This window comes from Ananas comosus, linkage group 24 (assembly GCF_001540865.1).
Source record: "Ananas comosus cultivar F153 linkage group 24, ASM154086v1, whole genome shotgun sequence".
In the NCBI taxonomy this organism is placed as follows: Eukaryota; Viridiplantae; Streptophyta; class Magnoliopsida; order Poales; family Bromeliaceae; genus Ananas; species Ananas comosus.
In genome coordinates this window covers 339,113-366,177 of record NC_033644.1, presented here as the reverse complement: position 1 = coordinate 366,177, position 27,065 = coordinate 339,113, and the positions used below count along the sequence as shown (strand labels likewise).

General features: G+C 36.9%; 3 protein-coding genes across 10 annotated transcripts; 1 reads left to right on the top strand and 2 right to left on the bottom strand.

The window, feature by feature from the left end:
* LOC109728585 (bZIP transcription factor 16-like) lies at nt 3,422-11,654 on the top strand. Of its 3 annotated transcripts, none has more exons than XM_020259022.1 (15): nt 3,422-3,625; nt 3,788-4,023; nt 4,278-4,343; nt 4,447-4,530; nt 5,323-5,406; nt 5,488-5,547; nt 5,881-6,047; nt 6,147-6,201; nt 6,530-6,572; nt 7,051-7,295; nt 7,991-8,068; nt 8,196-8,321; nt 8,408-9,295; nt 9,461-9,528; nt 10,754-11,654. In XM_020259022.1, the coding sequence occupies exons 2-13, from the start codon at nt 3,967-3,969 to the stop codon at nt 8,540-8,542; spliced, it is 1,200 nt and encodes a 399-aa protein (XP_020114611.1). In that variant the 5' UTR covers nt 3,422-3,625; nt 3,788-3,966; the 3' UTR covers nt 8,543-9,295; nt 9,461-9,528; nt 10,754-11,654. The 3 variants fall into 3 exon arrangements, with proteins under 3 accessions (XP_020114611.1, XP_020114610.1, XP_020114609.1); XM_020259021.1 differs by having other exon boundaries at nt 7,048-7,295; nt 10,789-11,654; XM_020259020.1 differs by having other exon boundaries at nt 7,048-7,295.
* Nucleotides 10,682-11,320, bottom strand: LOC109728485 (FAS1 domain-containing protein SELMODRAFT_448915-like). The gene has a single exon (XM_020258895.1). The coding sequence runs from the start codon at nt 11,300-11,302 to the stop codon at nt 10,682-10,684; it is 621 nt and encodes a 206-aa protein (XP_020114484.1). The 5' UTR covers nt 11,303-11,320.
* On the bottom strand, nt 13,974-26,738 carry LOC109728584 (ubiquitin carboxyl-terminal hydrolase 26). Of its 6 annotated transcripts, XM_020259015.1 has the most exons (18): nt 26,581-26,738; nt 26,389-26,452; nt 25,979-26,022; nt 25,259-25,348; nt 24,600-24,807; nt 23,910-24,506; nt 22,939-23,194; nt 22,218-22,828; nt 21,788-21,896; nt 20,093-20,274; nt 19,116-19,388; nt 17,604-17,811; nt 17,218-17,289; nt 16,536-16,769; nt 15,944-16,204; nt 15,352-15,493; nt 15,038-15,237; nt 13,974-14,534 (listed from the first exon to the last, which is right to left on the bottom strand). In XM_020259015.1, exons 5-17 carry the CDS (start codon nt 24,677-24,679, stop codon nt 15,125-15,127), a joined length of 3,138 nt encoding a protein of 1,045 aa, XP_020114604.1. In that variant the 5' UTR covers nt 24,680-24,807; nt 25,259-25,348; nt 25,979-26,022; nt 26,389-26,452; nt 26,581-26,738; the 3' UTR covers nt 13,974-14,534; nt 15,038-15,124. The 6 variants fall into 6 exon arrangements, with proteins under 6 accessions (XP_020114604.1, XP_020114605.1, XP_020114603.1 ...); XM_020259016.1 differs by lacking the exon at nt 25,259-25,348; XM_020259014.1 differs by lacking the exon at nt 26,389-26,452.

The window sequence follows — 27,065 nt, the reverse complement described above, 5'->3', positions numbered from 1 at the left end:
GACATACTCTCGAATGGACCCCGTCTGCTGGAGTCGTCGCAAATTCCGCCGCGCGATAAACTCGACATTTTCAGGAAGAAACTGAGCCTTTAACTCCTTCTTTAGGTCCTCCCAAGTGTCGATGGTACAGCGACCTTCCTGAATGTCCTCGTATCGGGTCCTCCACCACAGCTTGGCATCTCCGTCGAGGTACATCGTCGCAAACGTGACCTTCGACTCCTCATTGTCGGGTTGGACGACACGAAAGTACTGTTCCATGTCGAATAGAAAGTTCTCGAGCTCTTTCACATCACGAGCTCCACGAAAACTCCGCGGTTCCGGCATTCGAACATGCCCCGCGTGCCCGCCACCTTGGGGTGCGGGAGGAGCATTGCCCATGGCCCTTGTCAGCAGTCCGACACGTGTAAACAATTCAACGGTCTGCTCCTCCAAGTGATGGACCGACTCCTTCGTATTATCCTGCAGCTCAGTCACTGACTCGACGAGTTAGGTGAGCGTCGCCTCACGCATGGCGATCCGCTGCTCATGCGCGAACACCTTTGTCACCTGCTCGTCGAGTCGAGTAAGCAGGGCCTCCAAGTCGACGAGTCTCTCGCGATTGCTTTTGTGCCTATCTGATTCGCCTCGTCCTTCGTTATCAGCCAGCGCTCGGGTTTGACTATTTATAAGATCCGGCCCGAAAGTAAACAAGTTGGGCTCGAGTTCGGTGTTCGGGTCGGTCCGGTTTGGCTTGTTTTCAGATGCGAACCCTAAAAAAAAAAAAGCCTCTCCCCATTTTGGAGGCTTATGTGGCTCATATATATTTTTATTAATGGTTAATTATATTATTATTTTCCAACTTTTGCACAATTTTATATTGGTCCCTAATATGTTTTTTTTACAAGTTCTCAACTCTCTTGATTTCATTGCAATTACGTCTTAGCGGTTAAAAGAGGTGCTAAAATTAACAAAACTACCATGTTAACACCTACTTGGCTTTCTTTTACATGTCAATTTTAATTTCTAAATTTTGCATATTTTTCACCTCAGTCCCCAAATTAAAATTTCAATTTTTTGAATTTAAATTTGAAATTAATATTAAAATTACTCCAATCGAACCGAATTTTTCGGTTTGAAAACTTCCACAAACGAACCGAATCAGTCCTCGACCAAAGTTTTGAGGACCAAAATGTCACATGCGTCGTAATTTGAGTACCAAAAGTGTTATTTACCATAAAAATGGAATTTTAATTTAAAAATAATATAAGTAAGTTCCACCTCAAATCGATTAATTATTAAATTAATAAAATCCAAATCACAAGAACCAAATCGACACACAACATGAAGAAATCTCGAAACCACCTACATCGTACCGTTGGTTTAATCAATCGTCGCATCGACGGCCCACATCGTCCGCCGGAAGGAGAGTATTGAGATGAGGCTTGAGATGCCGAGTCGAACCTCTTTTTCCGAGTGCCCGTCGCGCTCATCCCTTTTGGGGAAACGAGCGAGGAACGCGTTTCCCCATTCCATTGGCTATAACCAATTCACGTTTCACCCTCTTGTGGTATAATTGCCCCTTAGTCCTTGGACTTTAGTAAAATGTTAATTTGATTCAAAAAGGTTTAAGCAATTAATCTGCTAGTTTTTTTTTTTAACTTTTTAACCCTCCTAATTTTTGTATTTGGTTTTTTTTTCAGACAACTCCGTCCTTTTGTAAATTCTTTCACTCCGGTCCTTAATATACAACGTTAAAAAAACATAAATAGTCACCTCAAATATTTAGAATATCATAAATAAAATTAATAAAAATTGGGTTCAGTTGTTTTATATATGTATTTTTTTTATTTATATTAATAAATTAGAGATTTTACTGAATCAAAATATAATTCTATTAGGTTTTATAATTTTAAATTAATATTTAGCGAACATGTGTAATGATTGACAAAATTATTAAATTTAATAAAATTCTCAATTTAAGTGTTAAAAATAGTTCAAATAAAAAAATGATAAAATTAATTTGCCCCTGATGTTTATCTTATTTTTACTTCGCCATCCGGTAGTTGAAAAAGTTGAATTAAACTATGTGATTTAGGTTTAGATCATTTTATTTTGTCACCCTGTCATTTAAAATAATTATACTTAATTATTATGCGTATATAAAAATAAATAAATTTTACTCTACTATTTGATAGTAGATCATTTTGGATAAAAGTAACAATATAATCACAAAATAGATAAATGTAATTTTTTTAACTATAGGGCGACAAAGTTAAAAATAAGCTAGACTATAAATAGGCTAGCAATTCAGCTCGTGTTCGGTTCAAAATGTACTCAGAATCAATCGCTTGTTTAGCAAACGAATTAAATCTGAGCTGAATTTTTCAGTCCGAAGTCTTAATAAACTGAAAATAAGCTGTGCTCAACTCGCTCGTATTCGACTGAAATATTATATATAATAATATACATGAATTTGGCTAGGGCTTTTTTTGCAAATAGCCCCTTCATAAAATTTTATTTTAAAATTGGCCCTATCAAAAATTTATTTGCAAAAATGGTCCTATCCTTGCCACGCAAGCGCCACGTCAGCGCCATGCGGGCGGGACAGGAGTTTTAAGTTGAACACGGTGAATGGTCCATCGTGTCCAATACAAATATCATGTTGGACACAGTGAGCCATTAACCGTGTTCAATACTAATACAGCCTTAGCCAAAAAATGACTAAGTTTTAGGTAGTTGTATTGGACACGTGTCCAATACAACTAACTCGGCTTAACTAATTTTTGACTAAGTGAGGATATTTATATTGGACACGGTGAATGGTTCACCGTGTCCAATACAAATATCATATTGGACACGGTGAACCATTCACCGTGTTCAACTTAAACTCCTGCCCTGCCCGCGTGGCAGGGACAGAGCCATTTTTGCAAATAAATTTTTGACAGTGCTAATTTTAAAATAAAATTTTATCAGGGGGCTATTTGCAAAAAAAGCCCATTTGGCTACTATACTATTTGGATTTTGGGCCGACCCAAATGTAATGAGATCTATATTCTATAAATTGTAATTATTAAATTAAGACTCTTAACTTTTGTATTTTTTTTTTCAACTTTTCACCCACTAATAAAGCTAATAATCTAATTTGCTATTCGTGAGCCAGCTCTGTATCTGGTTCGAAAATAAACAAGCCTAACACGAGTTAAATTTTCAGCTCTATATTTTAATTAGTCGGTTCGCGGTCAACTCGTTTAGTGACGAACGGACGGACACGGACCGGATCCAACTCGCTCGTGTTCGGCTTGTTGGCGGCCCTACCCAGAGGAGGGTAAAATAAAAAAGTTCAAGGGGCGATTTTCAACAGAATTTATAGTTGAGGCATCACATTGTAAATTTACCAAGTGCGGGGTATTTTTACCGCTTCGCACCCCTCGTAAAACCTAGAATTCCTATTTTGCCCTCCTCTCTCTCTCCCTCCCTCTCTCTCTCTCTCTTCTCCTCGTTCGCTAACAACTCCTTGATCCATCCCTCCATTCGTGGACCTCATCATCGTCATCGTCGTCGTCGTCGTCGTCGTCATCATCGTCGTCGTCGTCGTCTCGCGTTCGATCGCCCTTCAGTTCTTCGGGACGAATCCCGATCGATTGAGGTACGAATCGAGCTCCCTCTCTACAGATCTAACCTAAACCTCAGATCGATCGGTTCGACTCTGTTTTTCTTTTTCCGCTCAAAATCCGCTTTGTATCTTGATTGCTGTCGCTTTCCCCATCGTTTTAATGGGTCAAAATCTGACCTTTGTCGCGATTTCCAGGGTTTCTGGGAATTAGGGTTTGTTGGGAGATCGCTTGGCGGATTGAGGCGGGATCTCTCGACTGATCTTATCAATTTGGGGCTGATCCGGGCTTGATTGTGTCTAGGAAGGATGGATTGGAGGGTTTGAGTGGGAGATTATAGAGGTTGTTGGAAGGAAGAGTGGGAGATTGACTAATCATGGGAGGTAGTGAGACCGATTCTCCGGCCAAGGCTCCGAAGAACTCTTCGGCTCAGGTAATTAAATTCGTTTACTACTGATCTATCTAAGCCATTAAATTCTGATTCTGCAGTAGAGAAATTGAACTGTACCCTATAAAAGTGTTGCTTTTGTATGATGGATTTGAGCCTCATCACCAGCAACACTAGGTTTTGACTAGGTTTAAGGACGGATTGGATCGAAGAAGTGAAAGATGCAAGTTTTGAAAGTGTATTGGGTGTAAAAATTTGGAATAAAAACAAAGTTATCTGTTCTGTGTCTTCTTGATCAGGAACAACAACCGGTCACTACCTCTGCGTCGGTCGCCCCTGTATACCCTGACTGGTCTAGTTTTCAGGTGGGTAAGCTTTTGAACTCCATAATATTCTGCTGTATTTTTAAGGATAAATTGCTTAATTTGAGGAGATTCTGATTGATATGTTCCCATTTTTAATAATCAGGCGTACTCGCCGATCCCACCAGGGTTCTTTCACTCACCCGTAGCATCGAGTCCCCAGGCTCATCCTTACATGTGGGGAGCTCAGGTGCTATTTAATATCTCAGTGGTTGTCTTAATTGCTTTTGATTCTACGGACTGTTTTTGTGTCTTGTCGGTGGAAGCTCGATAATTGTTCACTGTAATAATTTGACATAGGACTCTTGTTTCTAGGTTCAAATTCACTGGCGGTCCTTGAACTATTTCAAAAGTTACGTCACTCAAGATGGCTGAAAGAGCTTATTTTGAGCACTTATCTAAGCTTAAAGTGTCGCATGTTCACTTAAAAGGATTGCTTACCAAAATGAAATATTTGCAAAAAAAATTCAGCAACCTGTGTGTAATTCTCCCACCCTTTGTTTCTGGAAGAGAGAGTAATTGCTTTATTTATTAGATGTTTTTAGAAACTTCTTTAGAAGTAAAATCAGGTACACTGTGTAACCTCATCAGCAATTGGGTTAAGAGGGAAAAAGAAAAAAAAAAGATGAGAAGTTTTTACTACTTAGTGTGTGACAATAGCATCCTTTACAGGGAATCCTACGAACAGGCTGCTAACTAGTGGTATTATTAGTTACGTTACGTGCCGTTTTACTCTTGTTAGTGGTATTGCAAATAGAAGGAGAAAGTAAAATGCATGTGTCTGAGGGGCTTATATAGCTGGTGCGCTTGAGCTGTGAGACTCTTCTCTAGTCTGTGCTCTTGATTGAGACGCCTTTAAGATAGAAAATGTAGAAAAGGGTTCCTCAGCAGTGAATTGCTAGAAGTGAGGGTGATAAAAGTTGGTAATGTCCAGTGGCATTGTAGCAATGATTTTTAACTTTTATTCTTCTTTCTCTTTCAGCACATGATGCCCCCTTATGGAACACCAACACCGTATGTCATGTATCCTCCAGGAGGGCTGTATGCTCATCCTTCAATGCCTCCGGTAATATACTCTTCTTAGTCTTATATAGTCCCATTTAGCATCCTTATTTATACGTTGGTTCATTGTGCAACCATTCGATAGGGAACACATCCATTCAGCCCTTATGCCATGCCTCCTTCAAATGGAAATGCTGATGTTCCTGTGAGTACCACATCCTTATATTTAGTGCTATTTTGGCCCTGCTATTGCTATATCTTCAGTTGCAGCTGCCTCTAGTTGAGTGCTTGGCAATCAAAAAAGTCTGGTGCTTTTTTGCCACAGATGGAAACCGAGACTAAAAGCAAAAGCTCCTTTAGAGCTTCTAACTCTGCTTCACACAGAAGTTTTTGTGGGGATTCTAATTTAGTGCTCTTGATAGCAGTACACAAACAGAATTACTTCAAACAGCACTATGCTGGACAACAGGGCCAGAGGCTGTTAATTAACTGGTGCATTTTTGGCATTGAACGGAGTCTTATGTATTACATCTTTCAGGGAACCACTCCTGGCAGTTCAGATGGAAAATCTTCTGAAGGCAAGGAAAAAAGCCCCCTGAAAAGATCCAAAGGGAGTTTAGGAAGCTTGAATATGATTACAGGAAAGAACAATAATGACCCTGGTAAAACATCTGGAGTATCAGCAAATGGAGTCTTCTCTCAAAGGTTTGTTAATTTAATGCACTTGATTAATACTGTTTTGAAATTCTATTATATTCTTAGTCATGAACAATGAATCACGTTTAGAAATTGTTGTTCCTACAGTGGTGAAAGTGGAAGTGACAGTTCAAGTGAAGGAAGCGACGCCAACTCTCAGAATGTGAGCACTGATACTGTTCATTCTGTTGATTTGTATACAACTCTGATAGTGTATAGAATACTTCTTTTGGATAAAACGCCTGTTACCTGTCACAAGCATTGCCTCATCTTTGGTGATGTTATGGCCAGCTGAAGGAAGTCAATACTTCTTTCTGCATGCTATGTTATTCAAATTTGAAATGATAGCTGTTGCTCTTTTCCCCATAGGATTGAGCTTTCCAGTGACCTCATTGTTTTGCATCAGTACTTTTTGCTCTTTCTAGGTTTTAAATTGTGAGAATCTGAAGTTAACTGAGCTGTCTCAAATTTGCTCAACTTGAACCTCACAGGATTCGCAGCCAAAGACAGGAGGCGGAGAGGAGTCCTTTGATGGTAGGCATATGACTTGGGTTTATATTTCAGTTTTAATAAGGTAAAAAAATGTACTAAAACCCCATCTCTTATTAGTCATTTTGAAATAGACCCCTCAACATTTTATTTTCATCGCCTTAACTTTTACCTGTTTTGCTTTGAGTTATTTCATTGGTTAAATTGGGGATTCCGTTAAAGCTGATGCCTTCATTATCTATCAGCCATTAGCTGTTAGGGAAGAAAGCAATTCCATTACCTAAAAAGCAATCTGAGCCATTAAATTTGGCTTATTGCTGTTAAAGTTAATGGACTCCCCAGTAATATTGGCAGTAGTAACTCAAATTAAAATGAACAAAAGATTAGGTGTCAATTAAAAAAAAAATTGAGGGGTCTACTTCAAAATGACCTGTAGTTAATGGGGTCCCAGTACATTTTTACAGTTTTACCTAATAAACAAACGTCTAATGACTTTCTTGCCTTTCTTAATACATGACAGTAGAAAACCCCCAGAGTGGAAACCGTGCACATGGTTCTCAGAATGGCGTGACCCGTTCGCCATCACAAGGGATGTTGAATCAAACTATGCCTATGATGCCGATGCCGGTAGGGGGACCCACTACTAACTTAAATATCGGCATGGATTACTGGGGTCCTCCAACTTCAGCGGCTCTTCCTCTTATACGTGGCAAGGTACCGACCACTGCTGTCGGAGGAGCTGTGGTTCCAGCTGAGCATTTGATTCAGGTATTATCTTAGTTCCACCTTCTGCTATTCTTATTTCAAACAAACTTCTTTATCAAATGTGCAAAGGTTAGATTAAATTTTCTGTGATTTCCGGAAACGTCTTTGCTCAACATGTTAGTCACAATTACATCTGCTGAGCTATCAAACACAATACTATTTAAGAAAATGGAAAGAAAAAGAAATATTCTGTTCTAGTGCACCTTTGAAGTATCGGATGCTCTATTTTCCAGTAAAGATATTGTTCTATTTTACAGCTGAGTTAACTGCATATGTCCATTTTGAGTGTTTTTAATGTATTTGCTATATCTGCTTAGTCAATGTCCAGTTTTACATGCTGTAGTTTCTATTTCTAATGGGGCAGATGGGAGATCATGGATTTTATTGTTTCGTTTTTGTACAATTGTGTACATTAAAAAGTATATTAAAAAAATCAAATTGTTGTCACTTAGATTGTAATATGATATATCTTTCAGATTTGCCTCAGCCTACAGAAATTGATCTGCGTATGGTTTGCACACGAATTCATCTATGGCCTTGGTTGCAACTTGGGGTTATACTAGCCTTTTTAGATGTTTAGACTCTGGATACCTCCTCTGATAGGTTACTCGAGAGTTGCCATAGAGTTGTACTAGATTTTAAAAGGACAGATGATATCTTCTGCTTCTGTATTTTTTTCTGACATTGTTAATATTCAGGATGAAAGAGAATTGAAAAGGCAGAGAAGAAAGCAATCCAACAGGGAATCTGCTCGTAGATCAAGATTGCGCAAGCAGGTAATGAGTTGCATGCATGCTGAAACTCTATTCATTCTATTCTTTATTTTGCAAGTATATTTCTAGTCTCTTTTTCTAGCCAAAAAAACAAGAATGTATTATTACGATCCACTGTTATTACTTACAGGCTGAATGTGAGGAGCTTGCTCAACGTGCTGACTCTTTAAAGGAGGAAAATGCTTCCCTTAGAGCGGAGTTAAGCCGGCTTCGGAAGGAGTATGATGAACTTCTTTCTCAGAACACCTCTCTTAAGGTGCCAAAGCAATTGTCTTTGTGGTCGTATTTTACGTACGCAACATAATAGTTGTAGGTACTTAATTGTCTGTTTGGATTTTGCAGGAAAAATTGGGGGAGATGGGAGGAAGAAAAACTGATGATCCGAGAGTCGACAGAAACGAACAAAATTCTGGTTATAATAACCATAAAGAACTCTCTGAATCTGATGCCCAAATTGGGAAAGCAAGCCAACCTTAAGCAGTCTCTGTCACCATCATGACCCTAACTAAACTATTGGCACATCCAGACTTATGCGATGCAGAATATTGATAATTATTATTTGCTACAGTTAATTATTACTAGGTAGCTATGTGTGTCGATACTGACCTTTCTAGAGTGGTCCTGTTTTAACATGTCTTGGCTTATCTTTTAACAGTCAAGCTCAAGCAGGAAGCGTAGTGCCGTGTCCTGATTTTATGTTATTATTTTCTCATCTTAACTACTTGTATGCTGTGACAGATTGATGCTTTCTATACCCTATGGGAAACTAAGTTATTGTTAGTATAGTACTTTTTATGTCAATGACTTGTGATGTCTGAATTATCTATTATATAGTGTTGCGCTTCTGCTTGACAAAGGGCTATAAATCATTTTCCCTTTCTTGGTTTTTCAAGGGCTAATCATGTAGAACTTTGATTTTATGTTGGTTTTCTTTTTTTCCATGTTGGAAGTATTCTTTTGTCGGATATAAATATCTTCATCTTTAGATATAAGTTATTAGTTGCAGTTTTAATTTCTTGGTAGCATCCTGAATGAGACAATGGATGAACATTGTGCTGTACCAAACTTGCTTGAATTATTCGCTTTCCGATGGGTAGGTTAATCTGTGCTCTCTGAATTCGGATGTGTTTCGATGATGGTGATATTTCTTGTAGACAATACGAGGAATACATGGACTTTAAAGCCAGTAATTATTTCTGAAATTGGTGTGGTGGCTACTGCTCTTCAGAGGTACGTTTTTACAAGGCAAAGCAGTCCATCTGTCACTATCTCTTTTTCCCTTTTGTTAGCATGTTAGACATGGGTATATATGAAATTTTCAATATTACTCCACTAGCTGCAAAAAATACTATTTTTGAAAGCTAACTTACTCTTCTTTCATCTGTTTCTTTAAAGAACGCAGGCGGAGTTAATGAAACCCATCATCGAGACTTCCTGAAAGAATTTGTCAGATTGAACCTCAGGTATGATGTTCAAGGTTATGTAAATTCAAGTTTTGCTTATTGGTTTCCCTAATTCTGGAGTTTGATCATGCATAGTAGCAATGTGGGGTGTCCAATGCTATACTAATACCCTAATGAGACCTTGAACAACGGCCAAAACAATATGACACATCACGGAGAGATGGAAAATATAGCAGTTAAACACAACCTTTTGATTAAGGTTATAAATTTGTTAGGAGAAAAGAAAGTATAGGCATGGAAGACTAGATGAATATTAAAAGATTAAAAATAGATTGGAAGTCAAATTAAGGCTTGTTGGCCTAAGGAAACTAAACTTGTGCACCTTTCTGGTAATCACTTTAGACACGGGTTTTGACAATGCCTTTCAATAACTTTTTAGAATTCAAATCAAAATAATCAACTGTGCCCGTACAGATTTGAACTGTATTGCATCAAACTGAGTATAATCATACCAAAATCTGGATGACATGATCTCAAATTTGTGTTTAATCATATTAGGTCTAGATAAAGGTTATAAGATTTGGGCCGGAATCATTGTAAGATATAGGAATAATTATATTATTCCTTATGAGTAGAATCATATCAAATAACTACAGCAAATTGAAGGACAATTATACCCACAATTTTTCCTTTTCATTTCTTTCTCCCCATGTTGGGCTCTTTATTTCAATGGAGAACAGGAGAAGAGAAAGTTACGGCAAAATCATTTTCTCTACTTTGGTTAGAAATTGGAGGAGAAAAAGGAGGAGACAGCGAGAGTTGTAAGACAAATACATCTTCCAAATCTTTTTCCTTTCTATCCACTTCTTGAAAGCAGAGAGGGGCATGGAAAAAGAAAGTAGCCCTAGGAAAAGAAGTTCATTTTCTTCTTTTCTCTTCCGTACACTAACTAAAAAGCAAAAGAGAAAACCATTTTCCTTCTGTTCCCTTTTCTGCTTTTTTTTTTTGTCCTTGTCTTCTCTCTCATTCTCTCCATCGAAACAGTAAATGGCACATAAAAGTACCAAGAAAATTAAACAAAAAATTCTAAAAAAAATCGAAAATGAAGAGTTAACTGAACCATACCTAATGAGACTAGATCCTAACTCAACCAGGCCCAAATTTTTCTGTATAAAAAACATAGAAGTTAATTTCTTTCTTGAGATACATTTAGTTAAATCCAGAGCCTCATTACGGATAATATTAGGAAAGCCACCATAATAGAGTATGATTCTCTGAATTGTAGATTGAAAGAAGTTGACTTCTGAGTCCCCATGTCAGATTCTTCCGGCGGTGGACTTACAGAAGGACTCATTATTGGTGAAGCTGCTAAAAGCGGTGGTGGAGATTCAACATGAGACGACAAAGGCCCAGGTGCTGCAGGTGGAGGAGCTGCATGGGAGCAACTGATCGGAGTTCCCCTCTTCGAAACTTCTCTCTTTAGAACTCCATTTATCCCATGGCACCTGAACGAATCTCCGGCAATGCAAATATTAGGGCTCACAAGCTGAATGTTATTGACGTAAAATCTTTTCCTCCCTTTGTTAGTTACTCTTATCATGTACTCGGGCTCGTACGCGGGAATCAGGGTTCCATTTGGGAGGCGTTTCAAGTCCTCGAAGAACAAAGGTGCGGGGATCGAATGCCTCAACAAGAACTCTAGCACTTGCTTCTCCGGAATCAGGGTTTTCGACAGCATGCGGTCGCTCGGCATCAGGAAAGTTGTGTTTGCCCTAACTTTGTCCTGCACCATGTTGATCAAGGTGACGAAAGTGAAGTAGTTTGCACGCTGCATCTCCCGCTCTGCGATAATAATGTCTTTGTTCGTCTCCGCGGACTCGTTGTCGGTGGCCGAGGATGGCGATAGTAAGAACGCCATCAATAGCGCCGCGCTCAGGTAAGAGGCCATGGAGAATCTTTTTGTGACTTAAACTGCTACTTTCAAGTCTTCTTTCGCTTATATGTAGTCGCTTATTTTGATCCGCATTATAATATTACATGATGGTTTTGCACACTTTTCTGCACTCTCAACTACTAAACACTCATGCCTTTGTGGTGTTTGAAACCTCATCAGACTATGTAGTTTGAGTTAAAAGCTGCTTAGCATGTATAATATGTATTATTAAGTGGAGGAGTTTAACAACTAATCTCTTATAATCGTACAGTGCTGTATATGATTGTGTGTCTTGTTTTGCCAAATCGAAAAACAGTGACCTAATTGTCTGAGAAACTATTTATGGGAACTGAACTGCAATGCTTCCGAAAGCACTAAGAATTTCGTGCTAATATTTTTTTAGCCCCTGGATATACCTTTTTGGCTACTGGATTAAAAGTCAACAATGGTGATTGTTATTTGTGGGACTCGTCGTTGCGCATATGATCCAATGGCCAAAAAAACCATAACACCAAACCACAGCTCGATTCCTATTTATGTTTTCAATCTACTTGCTTTTGCTCCTCCTGTGCACAGAAAAAGCTGTAGCACTAACCCTTTGCATTTTTTTTTTTTTTTTTAAGAAAGAAGAAAAATCATTTTATCTGCCTTTGTTGTTATTCACATTATTTACAGGTATGATGGCTGGAAAAAGGAAAACACTTCAAAAAGGGCTTTTTTATTTTAACAATAACCCTAGAAAGTTTTTTGACTTGCTAAATAATCTTTTCAAAAAAAAACTTGGCCAACTAACCTGAGGAACACGGTGAACCGTTATATCTTTTAGAAGATGGTGAATGATTATTATTATCCTTTTTTTATTATAACTTGTGAGGATTTTTATGAGGTTCTTAAGATTGTACGGAAATTATTAGTATTTTTATTTGATGGTTAAAATTGTATGGATAAGTTGTTAGAATTATATGTGATTTGTTTGAAATTTTGTGGCCGGTAAGATTTTATATATATATATATATATATTATATTATATATATATATATATTATATATTATATATATATATTTACTGTTTTCTCTTTTTTTATCTTCTCCAAAGGATAAAATAAAGATGATGAATCATTCACCGTTTTTTAAGTTATATTACATTAAAAAAGGTAAATGATTGACCATCTTTCAGTTACTTTTTTAATCCGACACGCTGAGTTAGTCAAAATAGAATTATTTAGCCAAATAAACTTTTAATAAGGCTGTTTGGTCAATTATAAATTCTTAAAAGGTTAAAATGGAAAAAAAAAATCCTTTGGAAAGATTCCTGTTGTAATGTACTGCTCAATGCTGTGCTCATCTGCTCCAAGGTGCAGAAACTCTGCTTCTTCAGTCTGGTCTGCATTTTACCGTATCATTTTTCACGACGGCCTACGGTCAAAGCGTTAGTTTTCTTTTTTGAGAGATAGGTAGCATGCTATCAGCTTCATTTATTTTATTTAGAAATAAACTTAGCTAGAAATATGAATTAATTAGAATTTGAATTCGGGACGTCGGATACAAACGACCAAGCTCTTTGCCACTTACGTTAGTTAGTTTTGTTAGTTTCCTAAACCGCATGGTGATGAAGACATTGAAGAGAATACTAAGCGGTAAAGCGCGCCGTGTGTTTTACTGCTACTGTGGTTTTCATGCAATTAGCACTTTGCTGCTGCTGCTGCTTTTTCCTGACTGCAGGTGCACTGCGAATTTGAACTCGAGAGAGAGACACGGGAAAGTAAGTAGATGACTCCGTGCCTGAATTTTGTGTCCGACTGTTTCGTCGTACGAAGTGGCTTTGTTTGTTGTTCTTCATCAACTGAACCTGATTATGCGCCCAGAACTATTTTAACTTTTTGATTTCTGTTCCTTTTACTCGCGGTAATTTCGTTCATACTGGAAGAGCTGGCATTATCGGTAGTTCTCAAACTGTAGCCAAGCAGAAGAAGCTGAAGAAGAAGAAAAGAGATTTCATGTTTTAAACCAGACGAAGCTGAAGAAGAAGAAAAGAGATTTCCTGTTTTAAGCCAGCCTACCACGGGAGGGTAAGTCATTAGTGTTTGTAAATTTTCGGACTTTGGATTAAGAAATGTGCGGTTAGAATGATATTGATCACCTAGAATTGAGTGAATGTTGGTTGAATAATATAATTTAACAGATAAAAACGATTAAAGGGATAGATCTAAGAGTGAGAAACTTACAAGCACGAAGTATTTTGTACTTTTAAAAGTACTATAACTGGACTCAAAAAAAAAAAAAAAAAAAAAACATATACTTACTCTGTTTGCCGGTTAAACTATCCAAAGATATATTATTTACGACATACACAACACGATATTTCTCTAACGCAATCCACCCCGCAATCCCAAATTCAACTGAGGTCAATTATTATTGCTATTTTAGAAACACATGTTTTCTTCTTCCTCTCTCTCTCTCTCTCTCTCTCNGCACTACTACAACTACCACCTCATATATCCACACAGAAAGAGGATACCCTTGCATACTTGAAAGGGTGGTGGTGTGATTGATAACAGCACAAACATCAGAGAAACACTTAAAAAAGTTACCTTTTTTTCCTGTAGCAGATGATTTGGTGACCAAGGAACATAGCAGGTACAATACACATACCATTCTCTCCCTGTTAAAAGTAATTGTGTGCTTTGGAAAAATTACCTCTCTCTTTCCTGCATCCTTTGATGATGTCTTTTTATCTTTTGCCCAGCAAAGCTCTTTCATGAGCACACACTCAAAAAAGCTTCAGATGACTAATGAAAGCTATATACTTTTATAGCTGCGAAAAAAAGGAGGGTAGGATTTCATGTACATAATAATGCTTCAGTGGGGGCAAAAAAAAAAAGAGAAGAAAATACAGCAGGGAGCACAAGCCCTTCCATCCTTTTCTTTTCTTCTTTCCTTTTTTTTCTTTTCTTTTTTTTTTTCTTTTTGTTTAACGTTTTTTCTCATTTTACTTTTTGCATAACGACAACGCTAACAACAGAGGAGAGAAGTATTAAGGGTAGGGTCGCAAAATTTCACACTGGATGAGTAGAACCACCGGAGCCGGAACGTGCCTGGTAGTAACCAAAACTCTCTCATCTTTTGTAGTATCCCTACGAAAAAGAAGGTTAAGAGCACAAGTTAGTCGATTATAAAGGGGAAGTAAATTGGTATTAAAACATTCTAATATTTTATGAAATAGCAGCAACTATCACTCGCATTTTCCTACTGAATATTCAGAAAACAATCAGGTAAACAGAAAAGGAAACAAAAAAACAAAAAAGAAGGAACGAAAAGAAATTACTGCATTGACTATATAATGTATAGATTTAAGGAAATCGCAGTATCCTGACGTCGAATGACTAAAATGTACAAAACCTTGAATACATGTGGAGATATGTTTCGAAACGTATATAGTGCTTGATGCATGAAAAATACATCATAAGTTGACGAGACTACGGACTGCTGCTATCATTTTATACAGTAGTGTGCCATGGAAAAGAAAAGAGAGTCGGAAAAATGAACATGATGGTTAAGGCAATACTTGTATATATATATATATATATATATATATATCTAAAACAATAAGAGACAAAGTCACCTGATCACACCTCACCTCCATATGACACAGCTTCAGGAATAAGCTATTTCCGGACCAATCATCAGATAAGTTTTAAAGTATTAGGAGCAAAAAAAAGCACAATTAGCCAGAGGATGCATCCCTAAAGATTAACGCTGCGACATCCGCGGTTAACAGAGTTCCACGGAAGCCTTCTTCAGCTTGGTTTGCATTAGTCTTTTGCTCCGAGAGTTCATCTATAAACATTTTTTTTTGAAAAAAAAGGTCAGAGATTATGGCAAAAGAAAGATGAAAAGAAATATTTTGGGCAAACCGAGTAAATAATCTGCTAGCGTTTTTGTTCTCCTTACCTACTATATCACGGTTTTCGTGGATCTCAGTATCTGTTACCCAAAGAACATCTCCAGGGAAGATGTTCTTATCTGCAAGAGTGTCGAAATCACCTTCAATCTCCACAGAGCCTTTATGAAGCTTTTGGTTCTCCTTAACGACCTGTAGATGTTCATAATATGTTATTTGCTTATGGGGAGATAATTCCGTACAACAGTTCAGTGAATTGTATAGATCCCCACAGAGCCTTTCAACATAAACTTATTTCTTGCTGAGTATGAGATACTATTAAGGATCAAGTTAGGAAACAAGTGCCCAGCTAGCGACACAGCTGCCACAACATAAAGAAGAATTTGATGGAACCATATGCTTAAAGATATGCAATTTTCTAGTTCTCACTCTCTCTCTCTGTGTTTTCAACCGTTTTTCCTCTCTATATATCTAAGTTTCTTCGTTCCTAAAGATTTCAGTATACGCCTACAAATGATTCCAACTGAAGGGCACTAAGCACATATAAGTAACAGAAAAATATGGATGTTTGCAGCTACAATCAAGGATCTGATATCTTCTTGATGAATATAACTCGAGCTGCAGAAAAGTTACACTGCATACCCCAAAGGCTTCCCAAATCATCATTTTCAACTGGTAGATGGTTGTAGATGCAGACACTGTCAAACTGATTGTGTTTCCAAATGACGTTTTCCTGGACCGTTTGGAAGTGCGGCGATCTATATCAGCAGTAGCAGAAGCCTCTCTGATTGATTTTGGCACTTCTTTTCCACGCACAAAATAGATGCTTATATTCTCATTACTATAGCTGAGCTTCTGCATCAACTCACAGCTTTCTCTTTCACCAATGCAATCTTCACATAACTGCCACGGAAATTCAAAAGATTAAGTAAACAATCACTCGATCATCATCGATGTTATATATGAGGTGTTATCTGGAAACAGTAAGAGGATAGCTCGAACTGGGAAGATTTCTGCGTTAGCTTTGGGTATTATTCAGCAAGATAATGAAAACTTCACAAGCCTACAGAACAGTATCTCCAAAGCATGAAAATGAATTTTGATTTATTACGTATAGGCGACCCTATAAATATTTGAACATATATAATCTTCTACTTCCTTGCTCGTTTTAAATATTAGATAGATTTTCTGCCAATGAAGTTTATGCCACTACTTATTTTCAGAATATTTTTACCTCAGGATAAGTTTTGATGTAAGGCCTTCTAGCCTCCAAATCATCATTTGCTTCATCAACTGAGCGGCTTAAGTCTTCCTCTGAAATTGGCATCTCTTCACAAGACCCAGCTACTTTTTTAACAGAACTATTGCGAAAAGCAATTTCAGCAGATATGCCTTTTCCATCCATGACATTCCAATCTTCCGAAAATAGCATCCAATCGTTCTCAGAGATGAGTGTTAGGCCATCCATCTGTAAATCGCAAAAAAAAGTAAACTCACATGCAACTTTAGCAACCATATATTACAATGTTTAAATACTAAAGCAACGCACATGGCTTTAAAATGTTTAAATACTAAAGCGACGCGCATGGCTTTAAGGTAGTCTAATGCGAAGCTACTATTTAGATCCCCCAACACAAAAATGGAAATTGAGACCCCTATACAGAAACGGAAATTGCACTAATGGACAAAGTTTATCACCTTCTGAAAGAAAAATAAGTTAAGATTAAGAATAGAAGTTTAAGCCCCGCAATGAAGTTCCCTTGACAATGAAGCAACAGAAAAGATAAGCAGGATACTGAAACTGCCTTTATTTTCCAATAGTCAGCAGATAACACGACAGAGTAAAATCAACTTTCATTCAATCACTAATTAAGAGACATAGTTACAAAGAAAGCAAAGATGAAGAGTCCACTTACAGTTGACGGCTTCTGGGTGATGACTCCACGCTTGCAAACTAGCTCAAGAGGCCTTTCTATCAACCGCGAATGCTGGGCATATGGATACATAATTGACACAAATAAGACTCGGGCACATGCTTTATGTCAAGAAAGCAAAATGGTGTCACGGATCGAAGTACTAAGTATTTAATTGACAATAGAAGAGCTTTTGCCTTTCTTAAGGAATCATGCCCGCTGAGAAGCACAAATAAAATGGACGTAAACAGGAAGCACGTGAATCGTAATGTCTAGCACCATTTCTTAATGATAGCAGAAACGATTACCACAGCAAGGACAATAAATTTTATTCAACTGAGTATTCCAAGAAGATTGAAGAAATAGCTAGAAAAACAAGCAAAACTCACCTTCTGACAGATAAGCGAATCTACAATTGCTTCCAGATTTTCAGGTTCAGGCGAAGAAGAAATATTCTTTCCAGTTGTTGTCACATAGGCTCTCCATTTCGATAGCCACGAAGAAGGGACCAAGAAGTACTTATCGCCAGGATTAAGTGCAAAGCTTTTCCCTGCAATCAACTTTTCATGATTCTGCCTCTGCTTAAGTTTGGTTGCTCTGCAAAATTAAGTTATGTATAATCTGTTTAGAACCTAAGGGGTTATTTCGGTCAAGCTAAATATTTCAGTAAAAGCAAGGCAGACACTACCTGAACAGTAGCGGATTTCGGAATAGATACCTGAACTTTAAAAGTTTTTTATTTCAGCACCTAGCTCTTTCAGCACTTAAATTTCACTTGCTCTTAACCAAAATCTTTGAACTTAACAAGATCTCTCAAAAAAAAAAAAATACTCCGCCAACTAAGAGAATATTCCAATTGTTGCCCAGTGTTCCATAGAAAACCTAGGAGCAGTGTTTTAAAACCAGGAACTGTTCACGACCCAAAAATGTTGTTGAGTCACGGGTTGCTGGTCAGCCAACGGTTCAACCAAATCAACATGACAACATTTAATTATTATTTTTTTTATACTTATATAAAAAAAAATGTATCTAATGTATAGTATTCTACATTAGTTTTAAAATATTTTTATATCATATACAATTAAAAATGTATCCAGAGTACATATTGTTAAAATACTAATGCATATTTCTAATAAACTATTGAAAAACAAAATTAAGAGAAATCTAGCCGGTTCTTATAAAACAAGGACCATTTCACCGGTTCATTGGTTGAACCGTCGGTCTACAGGTATTAAACTAGTTCGGTTTTATAGGTTGAACCAAACCGGCTTAGACATTGGGTCATAGTCAGACCCAAGGATTTACATGTCGTGGCATAGGAACGTGCCGGGCATCTACTGGCACGGTATGGTACAATGCTTGCCATGCCGTGAGAACACATGCTATTCAAAAAAAAAAAATCTATGTGCCGACACGCAATGGCATGCAATGTTTATCTTCTTTGGCATCAATATATTCTAATTAATTATTATATAACTTTATCATATCTTTTGCATTTTGTTGTTGTAACTATTTGCTGCTTTCGAAAAAAAAGATGGTTTTGAATGGTGACATCAGCATGAGGGTCGTATCGTGCTGATATCTTGTCAGCACAGTAAGCACGGCCCATGCCGATAGGCACTTAAGTCCTTGGTTCGAGCGATCCAATGAGCTAGTTTGATCCAAATTTTAAAACATCGGGTAAAAGGACTGTTAAGTTTTTCCCCCCTTTTCCTATTTAAACAACATGAAGTTCTGGAAGGCATGTACTGAAGAAGAAGAAGAAGAAGAAGAAGAAGAAAGGTTAGGTACTAAAACCAAAATTTTCAAAGTTCAGGTACAAATATCAAAAATGCGCTACACTTAACGTAATGTCAAATATGTTCTAACCAAAAATTTTACTACTTGTGTTTCTTTACTACCTGAGGCTATCCTCCATGCTTGCAACTTCAGTTAACTCCTGACTACAAATTTTGCATGTCTCTGAGTCAGAAGGAAAGGTCAAGACATCGGACTTTGTCGAACTGATGGTCTCAAAGAGAAAAAGCCATAGAACCTCAGGTACCAATAACCGCTTTGCCCCTGGAGCATTCTCTGGAAGAAGATTTCCATGTGGACATCTAAGAGATGCTGTAGGTCCAGCATCAGCATCGCTAGGGTGATCGGTATTTTTTCTGCGCAACCATTGTAGCAACCTAAAAGGGGAAAAGGGGGTAGGCAAAAAAAAAAAAAATCACATAAAGGTAAAAAATCTCATTTTATTGAAAAGGTTCTTGCGCTGAGCACGTGGCCACACAGAAACTGGATATTTTGGAATGTAAAGAGGGGCCTGGGATGCAATTGAAATACAAGGGAAATTTCAGCAACCAAAACATTGAAGTAACAAAGTCTTTGCAAAGTACAAGGACCACTCGTGCATTTCACCCTAATTTCAAAATTATAGGGCATCCATTTAGCTGTGTGCTGTAAACTTTATTTTGATTGCAAACACCAATTAGGCCCAAGTATATATTAGGGCATACACTGGCAGACAAGAGTCATATGGAAAAAAATTGAAAATCAATCAAAATTGGATACCAAAGAGCTACACGTGATCCAAAGAGTTAACATGAGACTTTGAGCTCAAGTGAAAGCTCCAAATTAAATACTTTCCGTCTAACAAGCCTAGAGAGTCTAATCTACATGGAGTTTGGCTAAATTTTAAAAAAATACGGAAAAATTAGACTGTGCCAGAAAAATAATCTGTAAAGGAGATGAGATAGCCTTCACAAATTTCTTTAGCTGATGCTATCCCCACATATAATTCACTGATAGAAAAGCAAACTTACCAACTTACCAAAATTATCAAATAATCACAAGACAGAAATATGAGTTTGTAAATGTTTTGGCTTCAACTTACCAACTCCTAGAAACCATATATGAAGGACCTTCCAGACTGTTTCCGGCAAGAGCTGCTTCTGCTAGCTGCTTTAAAGAAGCTTTTCTATCACGGTAGTCATCCGCACATACTGCAGTTTTGGCCTCATTATTTAGACACTCGACGCAATAATCATCGCTGCTTAGTGAAGGCCCCCCTCCATACTGGTTTTTTAAAGATGTACACGAAAATGACCAACAGGAATGAGATTAGTAAATATCGGTCATCAACCATCAAAAGAATAATTCAACCAATCAAGACAAATAACACAATATAAAAAATCCAACAATCTCACCCACAAAAGATATGACCAAAGACACAAAAGACAAAATTAGAAATAACAAAAAATAAGAGAAGATTTAGAATGTTAACTTGTGGTTAAAATATGGAGCACACCAAAATAAGTTGACTTAGCCATGCATTAGAAACATTCTTACTTGGCTAACCTCCTTAGGTCGTCAACAGCATCTCCTTGATAAAGGCCTCCATGAATAGGCAGATTATGGTCCACATGATTTTAAAATGTATAAAAGCAAAAGTGTTAAAGAACTGGTCTAGCAGCTCCAAAAAAAAAAAATAAAACTCAAAATTCTCATGCTTGTTGAAGGCGCCATTACTGTTTCTAATACAGGCCGTTGTAATTCAAAAACACAACAGAAGGATGCTAGCTTCCTTTTCTAGGGTCCAAGTCCAAGAATAATAATATTTTTAGCTTCCTTATTTTATTATTAGCTATTCATGGACAAATCACTTCAACATTCTACGACAGATCTTTGACACCTTTTTCATATAATTTCTCTTTCATCTTAACATATTTCTGAATATAAAGAACAAGCTGATTGATTTGCATTTTTTCCACAAAGAAAAATCTTGTACAATCTAGGTAATTATAGCATCGGCAAAAATTAATTTGTCTCTAACTATACATACTTATATCGTAAAATACAGATAGTAAACCACTTTTACATTTGGCCCGTCTAAGAATTGAATTTTAGCCAAGTCCCTGACCACTTTTATATACTCCCCATGGATCAAAATGATCAATGAATAAGCTTTTAAATCTACTGTAGTGGAACACTCCGTGATTCTGACAGCACTCTCATGCTTGTCCAATAAGAACAGTGCATCTTGTCAAAATACACAACTGAGTAGAATTTGGGAAAATAAGAATAAATCATAGCGGATTCTCTAAATAGAAACCAGCAATTCTGGTATGGTAAAATCCTCTAACAAAATAACAGAACTTAAGAAGGGTTGTCTCATCGTACATTTCATGCCTATTGTTATCGTGTGATGGACATGTTGCATTACTACATAAAAGAAAAACAGGATTTCTCTTGTATCATTATTCTTTAGCCAGTACTATTACACAGAATGAAGCAATCGGTAGTCAACTAGTCATATGGATAGAGTGATGATATAGACCAGAATAATCAACCAAAAATATGCATGTATAGTTGCTATACTCAGCACACCAGTAATGGGTAAATCATGAGCAAATGAAGAAGCAACAGAATTCTAATCTCGAGCAAAGTAGGTTCAGAAAAGGAATACAAGAATACATGATCAGAAAATTGACTAAATTTCAGACATTACAGCGGTTGAAAGATTTGTTTGGAATAAAAAGTCCAAAACACATATTGCATTCATTGGGCATAATTAGCATAAGCTTCTAACCTTAGACAATAACATCTGCCAAGCTGTAGTTGACAACCGCTTCATGGAGTTAACCTTTGAAAATGGAACTTTTCCATGTTCACACTGGATTGAACTATTGTCAAGACAGCTGCAGAAGCAAAAAAAAAATTGGCTATCATAATCCAGAAGACCAAGAAGCATCTCAGCTGCTTTGCAAAAATAATGACCGTACGCGTTGAAAGGAACATATGGACTAATCCTCCACCAAACAGCAACAATTATCAAGTAGCCTAGAATTCAATCACCACAACCACTGACAAACATGCTGAATGTACAAGTTTAATGCTCGAAATACCAAATTTCTGGCCTCCTATCTTATAGTGATATAACTCCATTTATTTACCATCAGAAGGACACTCAAATGGGGAAAAAAAATATAACTAGAAAGAAAATTAACAATAGAACTTACAGGGGAGCAGTAATATTATCTGCCCACTGGCGAAGCCAATCTGTGGAGATCCAGAAATATGAATCCTCGTATGGATGAACAGGAGCTTCAGATAGAATAGATTTCACTTCTTGGCGTCTTTCTGTTATGCAAGCCACTTCTCGGTCTTTCTTATCTTGGTATTCCTTACAAGCACTCTCATATGACTCATTCATTTCTTCGATTTCCTTTGAAAAATGAAGTGGAAGAGAACTATTCTTTACATTTAAGTTGGCACTGGCAGCTGTGTTGATTCGACTGTACATCAACATATAAGCATCAGTTGACGAAAATGTCTCTTCGTGATCAAAACCATTAGAAACAGAATCCCCAGAAGAAGCCCTCAGCCCAGATTTATTAGCTGGGTTGAGGGAAAGTTCCGAGACATGCTCATCATCAAATTCCCACCACTTGCCACTATTTTCATCCTTAATATGCGCCACGTAATGACCACTATTAACAGCAGTACCCTTGTGGATGAGAATGGCTGAAAGCTCATATATTAAACTATCAGACTGGTCAGATAAACGGTTTCCCATACTTAGTTGCCTAGGAAAACTAAATGCTGAGGTTATCTTTTTCTTTGTTGTCGTCTGCGAAGACAATAGTAAAACGAACGATCAGGAAACTTTAATTTTCCATAGGAAACCAAGATAATAAATGAGAACTTAGAAAATAAGATAACTTTTCTATAAAAGAGTACCTTCGGAAGGAAAACATAACGCTTCAGTTGAAAATTTAGTACAGACGGAAGTGAGCGCAGTTTTATGCAACGGGTAGCATCAACCCTTTTTCCACATGACTCACAGAAATATTGATTTTCTCCACGTAGTTCTTCCACGCTGAGGTAATCATCTAAACTTTCATCCAAACTGTTTAAATCCTTGATATTCAGCTCAAGTTCATAAAAGTCCTCCATTTTTGAAGATGCATCGGACTCTTTTCCACACACTGAGCACCTTGGGAGTAAATATATAGATCTCAAAAGAATCAGTTATTATGCAAGTTTTACAACACTAAGTTGTCCAAATTTTAAAGGAAAAAGAGACAAGATGCAAACAAAAGATGCTATTAGTCAAACTAGCGCATCATTACGTAATAAATATTTGTTGCCGAAAACATTTCATACAAACCATTCATACTCCATCTGCTTAAAAAACTATGTGCAGATATGGACAAGTCGTATAACACAAAATCATTCATACAAACAGATTCCATGTGCAAATATCATTTCATGCTGCCACCACATTGATCGGACCACTTTGAAACGAGATATAGATGGTTAAAATATTTTGAAGACTAGAGCAAGTAGGAAATGCTTAGCCATATAGATAAAGTAATATTTTAAATGTAAATATAGATGGCTGCAGGCAAAAGGTGTATTGTATTCACTTGTATGTTTTCACTTGCTGCTGAAAAAAAACAACCTAGCTGCTTCTTTTTGCCACAGTTTTACAGTTTTGATATCCATCACAATTAATGGCATGTCAAGATGCGTAGAATCGGATTTTGGCATTTTTAATTAAATATAATATAACATAAAACAGGAATGTAACAGCTTAAGAGACATGATTCATATTGCTTTGCTGATATAAGAAGAGACATAACTACTAATCCAGTTTACAACTATATCAAGAAGCTTTTGTTCAACTGGGTACAGACCCTGTCTCTTACCGGGTCACGTGTGACACTCTCCCGCGAAAGAGATCTTGCACAATACTTTTAGCACCATCAACCATAGAATGAGTTAAAGATCGTTCGAGAAGAGACAAAAATAAGGTGAGGAATTCATGGCTATCCTGCTGAACACCATTGTCCAGCTCCAAAGTCTTAACAAACGGAGCCGAGTCAATAAAAGCCATTTTACTAGAGTGCAGCTGTGCGAATAATTTGGCGAGCTGATCTAAAACCGGATGTTGCTTTAAAAGATCCGGTTCAAGAGAGAATATGCCATTTCTGAATGAAGTATTCATATATAGGCATTGAAGTATGCTATTAGCATAGCAGGTTGCACCCAGGTTAGTCAGCCCAGCAGGTGTATCTGTCAAAACACGAAGATCCTCATTAGGGTTTGGACCGAGAGAATGTATAATATCTGGCATCTTCTGCCACAAGCCGGCTTTACGGGTCCCATTAGGTGGTGGAACAAGCCCACAAAAACAATTGGGGTTTTCTTTGGAGTTCACACGGCAACCCTGGCAAAGAGGCCTCCACACTGAGTAAAGTTGGCGTATATCACTATTTGTGATCTGACCAGTTGAATGTATTTTCCTGTTAAATAGAAAAAATGTTAGCATAGGAGAGTTGGATCATGGTTAATTGGTTACCAAGTAATTAGCTAAAATAAGGCGAAAAGAAGAATACCTGAGGATCTCAGAGGAAAGATTTTCACTATCTTCTGCTCGCTGTCTTTTGTTCTTGTTGCGAGTATTTGGTCTACTCATTTGTAATTCCAGCTTCACATCACAATATAAATCTCTTCTTCTTAAAACTAAAAAATCATCAAAGATTACAGGCGAAGCACTGAATTGCTATATAGCGAGAAACTATAAGGAACTGGAATTCGACGACCCTGAGATTGCAAATAAAATCTAGATTTTAAAAAATAATTAAATATTAAATTTAATTGGCTAGTAAGGAACAAGGAAAAATATGTTGATAATAACAGTGAAAAGCATCTGCCATCTTAATATCAAGATGAGTCATATATGAAAATAATCACCAAACAAGATAAGACAATTAAAAGATTTAAAACCCATGTTAATCACTGCATTCAAGTGTCAGTGCCATTAACAATAAGTATTTCACTAATAAGGTATTGATCGTGAGAAAACGCTAAATATGATAAAAATAGCGACATATGAACAATTTAATAAAGGAAATCAACAGTTCAACAAAAATGTTGTAGAAGAACTCAATGAAGCAATTATACGAAAATATTCAACAAACACCAAGATAAGGTAATCAACAAATTAAAACTCAATAAATCGGGTGCCAATGCCATTAACAAGTGAATGTATCACCAATGAATCGTCTTGCATGCCATCAAAATGGTAAGATCTTTGCTCAAGACTCCAAAATTGTCCCAATATGTACTGTTTCCCAATATGTACCTTTTGCGAGCACTAACAAGTAAATGTATTAATAAAGATTCGCCTTGCATGCCATCAAAATGGTCCAAATTTTGTTCAAGACTCCGAAACTGACCCAGTATGTTTCGTTTATGAATATTAACAAGTAAATGTATCAGTAAAGAATCATCTTGCATGTCATCAAAATGGTCCAAACCTTTGCTGAAGACTTCAAAATGGTCTCAAAATGTTCAGTTTAACAAGTAAATGTGTCACTGAAGATTCATCTTGCATGCCATCAAAATGGTCTAAATCTTTTCTCAAGAGTCCAAAATAGTCCCAATATGTTTGGTTTCTGTCCACATAGTAACTAAAATGATTCTTCTTGAACTATGAAAGAACACATCATTTCCACATGAAGCAGCCTTAGATTTGTTGATCATATAGTACACAGAAAAATGGCTCAAAACTCGTTCGTCAATCAAATTTTATATAAAAGTTCCTAAGAATAAATTAATTCCACTTGTGATTCGCATTGCCGGTCTAAAATATTTCATCAAGAAATGAGAATTATACTGAATATTCAATAATTTCAAGCACAAGAAAAGAATCCAATAAAAAGAGTAAAAGAATCAGGGGGGAAAAAAAAGGGAAAAGAAGATTCTTCCTGACCTCTAATAGTTTGCAGCAACAAACGTGAGGTTGCGATTAAACACCTGCACGGGCAAACCAATTAAGGAACACACAGAAAGAAAAATGCAAGAATAAGTTTGTAAAGCAACTTTATGAAGCAAATCATACACAAATTAACTAGTAAGCAAGTCAATGTATCACTCAAGATTCGCAGTGCATGTTATCACAATGGCCTAAGTTTTGCTCAAAACATAATAAAAACAACTCCAAACCAATCCAAATTTTTCTCTGACCCTACACAAACAAAAATGAGCTCAAAACTCGTTCTTGAATCAATAGCATAAACATTCACTTATGTTTCACATTATCAGTTCGAAAAACTGTTTCAAGTAATGAAGATTAAACATAGTATTCGATAATTTCAACCATAAACAAGCAAAGAAACTCACAAATTTCCACTTCAATCCCCGAAAAATTCCAAAATCCATCAAAAAACGACACTTTCCAACCACACTGGGGAAAAGAACTCATTTTTACAAAGAAAAAAATAGGGGGAAAAAAAAGGAACCGATTAGATCCACTAAATTACCACCAAAAAAATCCAAAAAAATCGGATAAAAGGAGAAGAGAAAAGCAATTACCGATCGCGATGCGTCGAGCGAGAGATGAATCGAGGAGATATTGGGGAGAATTTCGGGAAGAGGAGGAAGGGGAGGGGGAGTGAACGATCGAGGAGGGATCGATCGAACGAGACGACGACTTGGGTCGATTAGGGTTTGGTTGGTCCTAGAAGGTTCGGATCGAGACCGAACCACATTTGAGCTTAATTTTTATAGGGAAAACTTCAAATACCACCTCGTCGTTTCACACCTTCTCACTTGAGTACATTATAATTTAATGTGTATTAATTTATTACCCTGTGGTTTTATTTTTTTTCTTTTTATTATTCATTTCACTAATTATTTTTTATTAAATCAATAACAAAGTTAAAACTAAAGGATACTAAAGTGAATATTCGATAAACTAGATGGGAATCTGAAATTTTTTATATATAATTTAACAAAATATTAACGGAGAAGCTGACGAAAAAAGAAAAATGAAACCACAGGGTATTAACTTGATACAC

Bases quoted from the DNA above. Each gene is read 5' to 3' on its own strand.
- LOC109728585 (XM_020259021.1), top strand. From the start codon at position 3,967: ATGGGAGGTAGTGAGACCGATTCTCCGGCCAAGGCTCCGAAGAACTCT. The intron at 4,531-5,322 runs GTGCTATTTAAT...TTTCTCTTTCAG, and splicing joins CTTACATGTGGGGAGCTCAG to CACATGATGCCCCCTTATGG. The intron at 8,322-8,407 runs GTGCCAAAGCAA...TGGATTTTGCAG, and splicing joins CTCAGAACACCTCTCTTAAG to GAAAAATTGGGGGAGATGGG.
- LOC109728485 (XM_020258895.1), bottom strand. From the start codon at position 11,302: ATGCAGCGTGCAAACTACTTCACTTTCGTCACCTTGATCAACATGGTG.
- LOC109728584 (XM_020259015.1), bottom strand. From the start codon at position 24,679: ATGAGTAGACCAAATACTCGCAACAAGAACAAAAGACAGCGAGCAGAA. The intron at 24,507-24,599 runs GTATTCTTCTTT...TCTATTTAACAG, and splicing joins CTTTCCTCTGAGATCCTCAG to GAAAATACATTCAACTGGTC. The intron at 16,770-17,217 runs GTAAGTGGACTC...TGCGATTTACAG, and splicing joins TCACCCAGAAGCCGTCAACT to ATGGATGGCCTAACACTCAT.